General features: G+C 41.6%; 1 protein-coding gene across 1 annotated transcript in view; it reads right to left on the bottom strand.

The window, feature by feature from the left end:
* Positions 1-7327: 7327 nt before the first annotated feature.
* efna2a (ephrin-A2a) overlaps positions 7328-14848 on the bottom strand; it is a 337155-nt gene continuing 329634 nt past the window's right edge. Inside the window, exons 3-4 of the mRNA XM_039767128.1 lie at positions 10049-10114; positions 7328-8185 (exon numbers count right to left, since the gene is read on the bottom strand). Of these exons, the coding sequence (XP_039623062.1) occupies positions 8064-8185; positions 10049-10114 (188 nt within the window). The 3' untranslated portion in view covers positions 7328-8063. The remainder of the gene's footprint in view (positions 8186-10048; positions 10115-14848) is intronic.

Genomic DNA, 14848 nt, shown 5'->3' with positions numbered 1-14848 from the left:
TACGGTCCAGGGGAGGGGGCCCCAGGTAGTGGACTGGTAATCTTGTTGTGCCCCACACTGACCAGCACTCTATGGGTGACAGCAGGCCCTTCAGCTCCATAGCACCCAGGCTTTGGAGTGACATCCTGAAATTAGTGAGATCAGCCGACTCCATTCATTCTTTTTAAAAACAACTTAAACTTCATCTCTTTAGTAAGGCGTCTAACTTAACATTCTTCCCTTTCTTTCAGTTTACCTCTCTGTCCAGGTGCTCAGGATAATTTGTGTGTCTGTTATATCACTATTGAGGTTATTTGTTAGGTTATTCTTCCATCCATCCATTATCCAACGTGCTATATATCCTAACCACAGGGTCACGGGGGTCTGCTGGAGCCAATCCCGGCCAACACAGGGAGCAAGGCTGGAAACAAACCCCAGGCAGGGCGCGCACACACACACACGGGACAATTTAAAATCGTCAAAGCACCTAACCTGCATGTCTTTGGACTGTGGGAGGAAACCCACGCAGACAACATTTCTATTTAATGCTTTGTTATCTATTTCATTGTTCTATTCAGGTAAACATTTTGTATCCATTGTTACATGTACCCTGCTGTTTTTTCTAAGACTCTGTGAAGCACCTTAAGCGTGGGAAAGGCGCTATATAAATAAAATGTATTATTATTACGCCTGATCATTTTCCTCCAATTATGACTCCTTATAGCAGTTGATGCCTTAGAAATAAAAAACTATTTTAAGAGCTGTCCCTTCATTCATTCATTTTCTCCCTTTGTGGATTTCCAGTGACACAGACCTCCGCCTCCACTCTGTATGTGACACCGAAAGGTGTTGGTATTGGTCACTGAGATACTGAAGTTGAGGTGGCCAACCTTGGTGATTGAGATATTGGAGCTGAGATAGCCAACATCGAGCATGACTGAGGTAGTAAAGCTGAGGTAGGAGGCATTGCTCACTAAGATACTGAAGCTGAGTTAGCTAACCTCGGCTACAACTGAGGTGTGCTAAAGAGGAGGTAGCCAGCATTGGCCATTGAGATATTACATCTGAGGTATCCAACCTTGGCCATAACTGAGGTATTGAAGCAGACTAGCCATTCTCGGCCATTGAGATACTGAAGCTGAGGTAGCCAACGTCGACCATAACTGAGGAATAAAGCTGAGGTAGCCAACCTTGGTGATTGAGATATTGAAGCTGAGATAGCCAACGTTGACCATGACTGAGGTAGTAAAGCTGAGGTAGGGGGCATTGGTCACTGAGATACTGAAGCTGAGGTAACCAACGTTGAACATAATTGAGGAATTAAAGCTGAGGTAGGGGGCATTGGTCACTGAGCTCGGCTATACCTGAGGTGCTAAAGTGGAGGTAGCCAGCATTGGCCATTGATACTGAAGCTGTTAGCCAACATCAACCATAACTGAGGAATTAAAGTTGAGGTAGCTAACCTTAGCCATAACTGAAGTATTGATGCTGAGGTAGCCAGTCTGTGTGATTGAGATAATGAAGCTCTGGTAGCCAACGTTGACCATAACTGATGTAGTAAAGCTGAGGTAGCCAGCCTTGGGGATAGAGATATTGAAGTTGAGGTAGCCAACTTCTACCATGATGGAGGTATTGATGCAGATGTAGCCAGTCTTGGCTAATGAGATAAAAACTCTGGTAGCCAATGTTGAGCATAACTGAGTTATTAAAGCTGAGGTAGCCAACCTCATCCACTAAGGTACTGAACCTGAGATAGCCAGCATTGGCCATTGAGATATTGAAGCTGAGGTAGCCAACCTCTGTGATTGAGATAATGAAGCTATGGTAGCCAATGTTGACCCTAACTGAGGTAGTAAAGCTGAGGTAGCCAGCCTTGGTGATATACATATTGAAGTTAAGGTAGCCAACGTCGACCATGATGGAGGTATCGATACTGAGGTAACCAGCCTCTGTGATTGAGATCATGAAGCTAAGTTGACCATAACAGAGGCATTAAAGATGAGGCATGGGGCATTGGCCATTGAGATATCGAAGCTGAGGTAGTCAACGTCGACCATAACTGAGATATTGATGGTGAGGTAGCCAGCCTCGGCCACTGCTGCCTGTGATGAGAATGAGTGACGAGTGAGTCTCTCAGGTAAGTATTGTGGGATGTATTTATAAATCCAGGCTGCTAATTTAAACATTTCCAGTATGAACTTGCATTCTTCTTTTGTATACCTGCTAGGAGTTTCTCAGGTAATATTTAGCAGTTACAATGACCCAATGGCTCTTTGACCAAGGGAAAGATGCTCTTTTAATAAAACGTGTTACTGTTATTCCTTATCATCGTTACTTCCTGAAGGTGCTCCCATTTCCGTTTTTCTCTTGCCCCGAGTTCCACTACAGACTTTGGCCGTCTGATATGGAGATCAAGGCTCTGTGGCGGTCCTGCCATCTGTGGTGGGATTCCCTGTTCCTCTTTTGATGATTTTGGCTGCGTGTTTTGGGGTTATAAATTTGGGACCAATCGGATGCCTCCCTCATGGTACTGAATGATGGGTAAGAATCCTCCTGGACTTTTCATCACATTTAATCAAATCACCAACTCTGTTTGTGCCCGACCTGACTGGAGCCTCCACTGTGTTTCATTATTTTTCCCCCCTGCAGGCATTCATCCATCTGCTGTTGTCCAGCCCTGACGGGGACAAACTGCCTTAAAATGTCACATTCTGACTCGTGAGTCCAGAGCTCCTGCCGCCATGCTTGAGCAGTTTGAGCTTTAAAAGCCCAAACCTCATTTTGGGCCTGTGCAGGCCGGAGAGCCTGCCACTTGACTTTGGGTCTGGGCCTCCAGGCTGTTCAGTGTTGTAAGTTCTGGTTACCTTTTTAGCTTCTTTGGTGTTGCAGCGAACGCCTGAGTTTTCCATGACATCTACTCCCACCTGCCAGTCCACCCACCCCAAACACACAAATGCATGTTGCACAAGGGGGGGGTCCTTTCATCCAAACACAACAGACAAAACACAGCCTGTTATTATTAATATTAATATTTATTGAATTTTTGGTTAGGAGAACGGCAGCTGTTCTCACCACAGTGATGGAATCATTTTGTTAAAAAAAAAAATAAAATAACAAAATCCCTTCACACCCCACCCGCACCCCCACCCCCCCAAGTCCTGCCCAGATGCACAAGAACGATACCAACAGTAATCATGATGAGCGTCTCGGTAATCCAGAGTCCAGACGAAGCACAGTCCAATGTCATCAATACGACGTACACACACAATCCGAGAGAGAGAGAGAATATCCAAATCCAACAAAAGTGAAACACGGAAGCAACACACAGATGGTGGGGTCTTCCCCAGCTGGGTTGGGCCAGGACAGAGCAGCCCATCATGGCAGGCGGCCCACATCCACTGGATTGTAATTCCGGAGTGAATGTGTGGAATTAGAGGGTGCAACCTCACAGTCAGGGAGCAAGTGAGAGAGCTGAGTCCGGGGCACAAGCTGGCATACAGCAGGGCGGCACTGTGGTCCTTCAGTTTGGGCATCCTGGGAGTTTATAGGGGAATCACAAGGTATGGAAAATACAGCACATCTGAACCCACCCCTACCCCCCGGTGGGACATTTCAAGAAAATGAGGGGTTTCCCGTTAACCGCCATGACAAAAAGGCACAATGCTCACCATAGACACGGCTGTGACCTTAGATTAAAATGGGCCGAAGATGTGTGAAGATGGACATTCCACCACGTCCCAGTAAATCACAGGGGTGTGAAACAGGGAAAAGAAGGCTGGGCAGCCCAGCACAAAATGATTAGATGGCACTCAGATAAGAAGCAGGCTGTGCTGACCCTCAGGGTGGCCCCACACAGGGTTAACTGGATGATTGAATGTGCCCAATGAAAAGTCACTATCTAGGCCACGCCCCAAGCAGCACAATCCCAATGGGATGCTGTGAGCAAAAGGCATACAGAGGCGGGGCAAACTAAGTGGGAGGGGTCAAAGTAAGCAGGGCGGGGCTGAAATACTGGATGCTTGTGGTAGGACAGGCAGTGAAATCCTGTGGAGGGGACGTCACGGTCCCCCCATTCACTTGACCCACACTACATATGGAGAGCTGAAAGAAAAACACAAAAAGTGAAGACTGCAGCAAGACCCTCTTAGTTAATGGGTGCATGTAAGTGCCCAGACCACCCAGAGCAAGGGAAGGAGAAATGCTTGTGATAGAAACCATCGATGAATAAACAACCCACTTATGAAAACATGGAAGAACACACAAAGCATCAAAACGTGAAGATGGACACAGCGATATGAGTCTAAAAATGGGCCAGCAGGCGGGGATGGGGGCGACGGTCCGGGCAGGCGGGGCAGCCATCCCCCCTCCACGTCTGTCCTCAGCTTTTTAACTTCACATTGACATCAGCCTTTCATTTGGCTCTTTGCATTTGGTGAGGTTTCCGATCTTCCTCGCCATCATCAGGGCGCAGTTCTGCTTTAATATCGCTGTCTGCGTTTGGCCCGGGGTGGTGGCACTGCATTGTGTCCATGAAGAATCGGGAGATGTGGAGGTGGGCTGTGGCATTTGATTATCCTTTGTTTGACTTTACTTCTATTAAATTCAAAATTCATTACAAAATTTCTCATTTTTTTGTATTTTGCATTTTAAATGACTTTCCATTTTGCTCTGACATTTTTGTGGCAAAAATTTAAATTCTGTTTGGCGCTGAAGAGATTTTGTTTGTTTTTGTCTTTTTTGCCTCGGCTGTCGAAATGTCGTGTTAAGATTTTGACTGCGCATTCGTCTGAGCGCAGCACTCGCTTGTTTATATGTGAAAATAAGTGAAAATGTGTAAGCTGATCGAAGTGGACTTCTTTTACACGTATTTATCATATTATTTTTAAAATTTCAAAATGTATTTTTTTCTAAGAATTTTTATTTTTAAAGTATAAAAATTTTATTTCAAATTTTTTTGCTATCACCGTACCTTGTAATAAACTGGAATGCAATGAAGGCTGTTCTTGGGTATCTTATGAGTTTATTTTTTTTTAATTATTAAATCATGTGGAGGAAGTTTCTAGGATTTGTATTTTTTTTTGTAAAACATATCAATACCAATATTTGAATTTTGCCTTAATTATATATTTGTTTATTTAATGGTTAATATGACTTTTTGGAAAAGCACACTCACATTTGATATTTTTACGGTCATATTTGTAGAATTTTCTAAAAGATTTCACTTATTTTACACACTTTAAGAGAAATTTTAAAGGAATTTGCTGCAGTTTATTTTGCTAAACACACATTTCATATTTTGTGAAAATGTACAACCCTGAAGTGGTTTTTCATGTGGACTGAACTCTTAATTCTTTTTAAGAAATTCATTCTTCTACTGCTAATTTTTTTTTTAATTTAGACATTTTATTCATTTGGGAGACAATTACATTGTGTTTGATGTTGAAAATGAATGAATTAAAATTATTATACTTGGTTCAAAAATTATTTGATCAATTTTCACATTTCAATTTTGAAAATCAATTTCAATTATTTTATTTTATACTCTGTCAAAAAAACTACCTTTTAATTTATTACAAAGTGTTTCATTATAATTACTTTTATATTTCATATTTTTCTCAACATAAAATATTTACTTTATATTGTTTGTGTTTGATTTTATGAAATTATTGACTACATGAATTATTATGTTTCATATCTTTTATAGACAAGAGATTCTCACTTGAGTTTATTAAAAGTAATTCTTCCTTTTTTGTATTTTACATTTTGGCTAATTTGAATACTTTTTGTATTTGATTTAAGCAAATAAATCATTTTAAAATTCTTTTCTATCATACTTTATGCAACCATTATTTTTGTAACATGATGTATTTAAATCATTCAACTTTAAACTTTTTGCCAATTATAATATGTGTTTGCTGCTCGGTGGATTTAAAATACTTTGTATTTTGTAGATAACTTGTAATAACTTTTTATGCTTGATTTAATAAAACTTTTAATAATACTATTTTTGTGTATTTTAGATTTTTTTGTCAACAATTTTTAAATTAATTTATCTTCTTTGATTTTTTAAAAAGTTGTTTTGTATGTTTGTTAAAAATACTTTAATTATATTTGTGTTGGATTTCTGCAAATAATTTAATTAAAATTTTGAATGTTCTGCTTTTTACCAGCATTCTTTTTCTAAGATGAATTTGTATAAATGATTTTTGCAAATGTATTTTTTGTCTAGTTTTATACAATATATTGATTAATTATTTTGTATCTTTCTGCAGATAATTTGTAATAATTTTACATAACCAAACATAAAAAGGTATCTATTAAAATTATTTTTAAAATTTTTTATCTTTGCAGATTATTTTCTTTTCCTTTTGGTTTTATACAATGAACTGATGTAAATGATGTTGTATTTTACACTTTTGCAGATAATTTGTAATAATATTCCATTTCTGATTTTGTAAAAATATTCATTAAAACTATTCTTGTGTTTTATGCTTTTTGGCCACATTTTGTAAAATAATTTGATTGAACTAATTTGTCTTTGTATTTTATACTAGTGCCAAATATGTTGTCATGACTTTTTTGTTTGATTTCTACAAATAAATTATATAAAAAATTAATTTTATACTTTCTGCAAACACGATTTTTGTAAAATGAAATTATGTAAATGTGCACTTGGTTTTATACAATGAATTGCTTTAAATCATTTTGCTTTTTATAATTTTTAGATATTTCTAATATATCTTATTTCTTATATTTTTGTAAAATGTTTTTTTTAACTTTCTGCGTTATATATTTTTGTCGATAATTTTCTTTTGTACTTACTTTAATAAAAATCAATTTTTGTTTGCATTTTATATTTTTGCTAAAAAAATAGGTTTTTTTTGCATTTGATAGTTTTTTGCAAACATCTCATTACATTAGTAGTATTTTTGTGTTTGATTTAGTTCAATTATTTTAGATTTTTTAAATAAAAAATTGATTTGATTTTTTTTGTTGAATTTGCAGTTTTTTATATAAATTTCACCTTTGATTTTTTAAAAAAATGAGATTGTTATTTTTGCATTTCAAATTTTTCTACCAACAGATTTGAATCAATTTAATGATTTTTTTGCATTTGATGTTGAAAAATACTTTTTATATTTTATAGTTTTTGAAACTTTTCATTTCGACATTTATTATTTTTCGTGATCTTTGTTTTTTTTTCCCATTTGTGGCTGATTTTCGTTGCTTTGGTAAAACGCTGATGTCAGTTCAGTTTCATTTCATGTCCCTCTTTTTATTTTTTTCCTTGTATTTCGTTTCATTGATTTTTCGGAGTGCTCAGCGTTTCTTCGTCCCGTATTGATTTTTTTCCCACCTTTCGCATTTATGCAGGACGTGTCCGTTTCTCTGCTGCTTTGAATTTTGCCAATCTGATGTTTTTGTCGTCATTTCCGTTGTATTTTTTTTTTTGCTCCTATTTTTTCCCAACAGTTTCAGATCCTTCTTGGTGCCTTTTTGTCCAGTGACCTCCGTCTCTCGTGTGTGCTTTTGTCCACCGTGTTGTGTCCCTCCAGCTCCGCTGTGTGCGCCCACCTCCCGATGGGAGTCCAGAGTAGCCTGTGGCCCGCCGCTCCGTCACCGCCTCCCCGACTGCCGCGCAAAGTAAACAGCGTAGACGAGTGGTCTTTGGCAGAGTCGTGGTCCTGTGCGACCGGAGCAGGGCGGCGGCGGAGGAGCAGGACTGACGAGTGTCACCGGCTCTCCAGGGCGCCTCCACTGGGGCTCGCCGCACACGGAAAAGTACAAGTGGAAAAGAAAGAAAGAAAGAAAGAAAGGCTCGGCTGCGTCGAGGCGCCCGTCCACTCAGTCAGTCGCTCAGTCCGTGTCCGTCTGTCCCTCCTGGGACTGGGGCGCCTCGCATCAACGCCGCTCAGGCTTTGTGTGTCTGGTCCACCACAAAAAATAAAGACATTAAAGAAAATCAGAACAAAAAACCTCAAAACAACCAATCAAATTCAAGAACACCGGGATCGCGTTCCATGGGTCGGCTCGGGGGCGGTGACAGTTCACGGAGGAGGCGTCCCCTGGTCGCGGAGGCCACGCTATGAGGTGGCCAGCAGCAGGAGGAGCAGGAAGAGGAGCAGTGACAGCGCCGGGGACGCGGGCGACGAGGCCAAGTTGTCATCCGTGAGGAAAGGCTCGGGGGACTCGTAGACGGAGTCGTCTGAAACACAGAAAAGAGAGAAAGAAAAAATAAAAAAGAAAGGAAGAAAATGAGAGACAGACGTGAGTCTAAGGTGGGAAAGAAAGAAAGAAAGAAAGAAAGAAAGAAAGAAACCTTTGAGTGATCGCTATGAAAGATGCTATATAATGAAAGCAAGGATGTGTGGTCAGGGGAGGCAGGTGACCTCAACTGTCATCATAAAAAGTAAAATATTAATAATGATAACATAAAACAAATGTGCAGTCCACTGGTCTGTGCTATAAATGTGTTTCCTGTATGATTCCAATAACTTTGATCATTTTTATAGTCAAAATCGCTGAATTGGCGCATTTCCTGTTCAAATACAATGAAGAGGCGTGAGGTGAGGCAGCGACAAGCCTTACCTCCCCTCGGACTGTGCGCTCCTTCACTCACGGGGTTGATGCGCGTGCCGTCGCTGTCTCTCTGTATGTCACCAATATAAGGTGTGCAGACACGTTTATTATTCACCCTGACTTTCCACAGCCTTGCTAATATCTTTAATGAATGTGTGTGACATATTTAGTGTTGCTGATCGGACACAAAACCGCAGTGAAAAGGCACAGGGTGAGGCAGACAGTACCGTGCGGCCCTGAAGGGGGCGCATGTGAGCTCATCAGGTGCTCGTTGCTGCTGTTGTTCTAAGTTAGCGACATCAGAAAGTCAAGTGCACTGCACTTATTTTTTGCTCCGACTGACTGCCAACATGGAAGATTAATTAAAGATTTTTAAAACTAAAGGAAAATAAGGAGGGACTTTTACAAGAAAGTGACGGAGATTTTCGTGGAGAAGGAAAGGCCCATGGACTTCATTTACAAATAAACCTAAGACCATAAACGGTTTTCAGTTTTATAAAAAAAATGGGATCAGAATAAGAAAAGAAACAATCCAATATTTAAAAGCTAAATTTTGTCCTTCTATAAAATATTCTTTTGTTGTTCTTGTTATGCTTTTGTCGAACTAGTCTGTATTTAAATTGATTAAGGCATCAGGATTAAAGAAAAACTAAATGTTTCAATGAAGGTCAAAAATGCAGTCCGTTTTTTTTTTGTACGCCACTCAGTACTTTCATTTGTATTGAAAGGAGTTTGAATTGTGAAATTGCAACGGCAAATTTAGAACACATGGAGGGTGAGGAGCAAATGCGCTCTGTTCGCTCTCCCTCTCCGCTATAAATGTGACGTTCTTTCTTATCCGAATATACGGCTTACCTGTCTATGCGTGTGTAAGGAATGCTGATGGGATATGAAACATAACCAGTAGTCCATGTGCATGCTGGCTGCCCACTGAATAGTCAATAAGCGACTCTTTGGGGCTCATAGATTTGTAAATCTGACTCTGAAGGAGTCACCAGCCATGAACCTCACCACACGTCACTGAATGAAAGAAAAGTCCTGCAGCAGCACCATGAAAGGCACTATATAATAATGAAGGAAATGCATACTACCTATTAAAAGCATTATATAATGAGGGAAAAGTCTTTGAGTGAGCACCATGAAAGGCACTATATAACAAAAGGAAATTATCAAAGACATTATATAAACAAGAAAGACAGTATAAATAAAACTAGTAATATATGAGTGAACACTATGAAAGGCACTATATAATGATATGTGTCAGAGAGCACTGAACAAGGCACCATATAATGAAATAAATAACAAAACCTAGGAATGATTACGATGAAAGAGATTCTATAATAAAAAAGACAGAGTTTGCCTTCAGCAGGCGCTATGAAAACAAAAAGAAGACGTACGTGATCACTTTGAAAGGCACTATATAGAAAACAGAAAGAAAGAAAGAAACACCACCAGACAGCGTCACGAGAGCCATGTCAGCGTCACTTACTTGTGGGTCTCACGTAGACCTTCAGCTTCAGACATGGCTTCCCAACAATACTGGGATGTGGCGACGCTGAAAGACAAAGAAAAAAAAAACACAAACTCATCACTTGTAAAATGAGACGGGGGGCTCAGGGGGCGCTCTCGCCCTACTTTGTGCCCAGCAGCAGAGGAGCTGCAGGTTCAGGACGGACTGCTTCAGTAAAGCCACTAGGGGGTCGCAGCTTTGCAACAACACCAAACTCAAACTGAGCCACTTGTTGATCTAAGAGACCCCGTCAGGTCCTGGCAGCCATGGCGGCAAAGTAGAGACCTGAAAAGGCGGGCAATTAGCAGTTATGTGACAAATGAGAAGGTGGCTGGGGAATCAGGAGGAGGAGGAGGAGGAATGGGAAGGGGAGACGAGAGGTGGGGAGAGGAGAGGAGCACAGGGAGTAAGTTGTGAGCTGAGAGAATGAAGGAGATGAAGGAGAGCAGGTTTATTGGAGCAATGTGGTCAGGAGTGCAGAGTACATTATAATAGAGTGAGGAAGACAAGGAAGAAGAATGGAATCAAACAAAATAAGTTAAAAAAAATAATGATAGTCAAGAAAATAAATTACTAAAACAACAACAATAATAATAATAATAATAATAATAATAATAATAGTCACATTCAGTGCTGCTTCCTGCTTTGCACCAAATTCTGCCAGTATGGGCTCCACCTCTTTTCTCCCACGCGGAATTCATAATGGACATATGAATAAAATAATATTATTAATTATTATTAATTATTATTATTATTATTATTATTATTAAGAAGAAGAAGACATCCAACTTATGGCTGGTTTCTGCCTTGATGTTGCCATGATGGGCTCCAGCCACTATGACTCTGTGCTACGTGAAACGAATTTCATTAAAGAGTTTGGATGAGTAATAATAATAATAATAATAATAATAGTGAAAAAGAATAATAATAAGAAGAAGAAGAATAGTGAAAAAACACCAACACTGCTAATCTTGTTGTTCTTATTATTATTAGTATTAATATTAGTAATAATAAAAAAAACACAGCCATCACCATTCTTCTTTTTCTAATAATAATAATAATAGTAGCCCAGATCCAGGTGTGGTTCCTGCTTTGCAGTAAGTGAGGCCAAGGTAGGCTCCAGCCCCACGTGCCAGTGCTGGATTAAACAAATTTCATAATGGATAAATAATAATAATAATAATGATAGCAATCATTTTTTATTATTAGAATTAGTATTAATAATAACAACAAAAACACCACCACCACTAATGATGATACTACCACTGCTAATAATAATAATAATAACAAATGACATCCAACCCTGGGTGGTTCCTGCTTTACACCGAATGCTGGCAGGATAGGCCTTAGCCTCATGAACAGATGCTGCCTTAAACAGGAGTCACAATAAATAAATAAATAAATAAATATATAAATAAATAAATAATGGCACCCCTTGTGCACTGGACTGGTCCCTGATTTGCATAATAGGCTCCAGCCATCATGACCCTGTGCTAGATGAAACCGATTTAATTTGAATATTTTTTATTGAATGAATAATAATAATAATAATAAAGAAGAAGAAGAACACCATTAGCACCACTCTTTGTATTTATAAAGTGATAAAATGTCCATCCTGGCGTCAGGTCATCCAGCGTCCACAACACGGAGCACAAAGAGAGACGAATGTACCAGCATATCCGGTGAACAGAAGTCTGTAAATTTGTTAATAAACAACACAATAAAAACGGGTGGACTTTCCATTGTCCCCCTGTGCCCCTGTGCGTAATAAGCAGCCACTGTGCTTTGCTAGCAGGGATGATAGCAATAACAATGGCCTCCCATCTAGGGATGGTTCCTGCTTTGCAGTAAATGCTGCCAACATAAGCCCCAGGCCGTGTCCCTGTGCTGGATTAAACAATTTTCATAATCACAGGTTAATTGGATTTATGGGCTCACAGTAATAATAATAACAATAATGTATAAACATATGACTTAATAATAATAATGGCATTCCATTATGTGGTTTCTGCTTTACAGTGAGTGCTACCAGGATAGGCTCCAGCCCCAGGTGTCCATGCTGGATTAAACAAGTTTCACAATGGATACATGAATGAAAATTAATAATAATAATAATAATATAGTAGTAATAATAATAAATATAATAATAATAATAAGAAGAAGAAGGATAAGGAGGCACGTTCACCTCTACTAACAGCACGGCTCAAATGAAAACTGGCCTCTGGCCCTGGGTGGTTCCTGCCTAGTGCCTGGTGCTGCCCGGACCGCATGCAGGTTCTCGTGACCGGATGGGCAGACAGACAGATGGACGGTGGTCCCCTACATAAGGCTGGCCGTGTGTCTGTCTGCTTGCTCATCTGCCTTGCAGGTCCCCACCACTGAACGTCTCTTGCTCAGATTCCACACTCATGCGGGGCAGACTGCCCGTGGCGTTTCATTCTGAGGTTTAGCTGGCACCCCCCCCCTCCCCCCACTAGATAATAATAAAGAGGTGCCAAGTCAAGTCAATGAGGAAAAGACCTTGAAATACAATGAACAGGATGAAGAATGGGAGACCCCCCAGCCTGCATGTTCATTTGCGGGAGCTCATTTGGGATGTGCGTAGCACAACCGACGCCCCCCCCCAACCCCGGACACAAGCCCCCTAAAACAAGCTGGCAGATCTGTGCCACTCCGGAGTAAAATAACGGAAATCCATTGCCACCGGGGGTCCTAGAGGGTCAGCCGTGTCCCACATTGACAACACAAAGCAAGAAATCAATGGCGTGAGGGATGTGCGTGTCGCCTTTGATCTGCCTCGCTCCTTCTGCCTGCTCTTCTTCATCTCGTCGGTCACGCGCTCCCCCGGGTCACTTGTCGCTGTCACCTGCGGCTCTGGCTGTCTGAAACACCAACGGTGATCGATCAGGACCGCGAGCCGGCGGAGGCATCCAAAGGCACTCCATGGTCCCCCGTGTGAGTGATGAGGTCTCCTGGCCCAGCCCGGCACTTTGGTTTTTGTGGCACAGTCAGCAGAAGGTCGTCTCCCTGACGTGTTTGGACCGATTCGCCATCTGTAGAGCAACGGGTCATCAGTGGGGCGAGTGGGCCATTGATCTGTGGGTGACGCTGACGGACGTCGATAGCAGCGCTGTGATCCATCGGCCGGCCTCTGACTCCCCACCCTGGGACCCGCACACAAATAAATGTGCGCCATCTTCATGAGGCCTTCGGGGGGGCTAAAGAAGTGAAACGAGCACAGGCAGCAGTCAGCCTGAAGGGTCCGGAGACGCAGGACTGGACCTGTACACAAAAACACAGCCGCCTGAGACGTGCCACCTCCACTGCCACACCGTGCCACCGAAACGCACTCAGAAGGGCCTGGCATGGCGACTCATCGGCTTTGCATTTTAATTTCAAGTTACGGTACCCACTTTATCTTGGTGCCATCCCTGCACAGTGTGCGAATCCCTGGAGTCATTTTGGATTTCCTTAGTTTTACTACAAACTTGCTAATTTAATCAGAACGTCCCACCTACGTGTGAAATTGCCAATCCCACCCGTTGGTTTAGAGAAAAATCACGCAAGTAGCAGAAAAACGACGGGATTAGCAACAGTGCAAAAGTAAGTGCACCCCAAACTGGGCAGGCAAAACGGAGTGCAGGGGACTCCAAAAGTCCTCGGACCCCTTCACGTGCTGCACACTTTGTGGTGTCGTAGATTCCGATTGAAATGGAGAAAGTGGGCATCTGTGCCCGTCCATCAACACTCGAGAGCCCATAATGACAAAGTGATGTTGTTGTCACAAGAATGAACAGCAGACATTAAAGGTTTGGGGCAGCCACCCTTATGTTATGCCCTGGCTGCAAAAAGGGTAAACTTCTTGAGTTGTTTTCAGCTCAGAGTCCAAAACAGAACTGACTCATAAGAGTAAAGATGGCATCATCGTAGGCACTGGAACCGGACGTAACATCATCGTATTGGTGGGACTGGAAGTGATGTCATCATAGGCGCTGGAACCGTATGTGACATCATCATAGCAGCGGCACCGGATGTGAAGTCATCATATATGTTGGAAAAAGGAAGTGACATCATCACAGGTGCCGGAACCGGAAGTGACATCATCATAACGACGACACTGGGTGTGACATCATCATAGGCGCTGGGAAAACAGATATGATGTCATCATAGGCGCTGGAAAATGGAAGTGACATCATCACAGGTGCCAGAACCTGAAGTGACGTCATCGTAGGCACCGGAACTGGATGTGGCATCATCGTATCGGTGGGACTGGAAGTGATGTCATCATAGGCGCTGGAACCGCAAGTGACATCCTCATAGCAGCGGCACTGGGTGTCATGTCATTATAGGTGTTGGAAAATGGAAGTGACATCATCACATGCGGTGGAACCAGAAGTGACATCATCATAACGGCGACACTGGGTGTGACGTCATCATAGGCACTGGGAAAACGGATATGATATCATTAAAGGCGCCGAAAAATGGAATTGATGTCATCACAGGTGCCAGAACTGGAAGTGACGTTTTCGTAGGCACCAGAACTGATGTCATTATAATGGCAGGAACTGAACTGACGTCATCATAGGCGCTGGAAACAGAAGTGACATCATCATAAGTGCTGGAATCGGAAGTGATGTCATTGCAGGCACTGGAACTACCGTGAATCATAGCGGCAGCCCCAGGTGTGACGTCATCCTAAGCACTGAAGAAACAGAAGTGACGTCCTCAAGGACGCTGGGACCCGGTGAGATTTCCCGTGAATGGTCTGTGCAGAGGATT

Source organism: Polypterus senegalus, chromosome 10 (genome assembly GCF_016835505.1).
Source record: "Polypterus senegalus isolate Bchr_013 chromosome 10, ASM1683550v1, whole genome shotgun sequence".
NCBI classification, from domain to species: Eukaryota; Metazoa; Chordata; class Cladistia; order Polypteriformes; family Polypteridae; genus Polypterus; species Polypterus senegalus.
The sequence above is the reverse complement of the archived record's forward strand: the minus strand, read 5'-3'. Positions and strand labels throughout refer to the sequence as shown.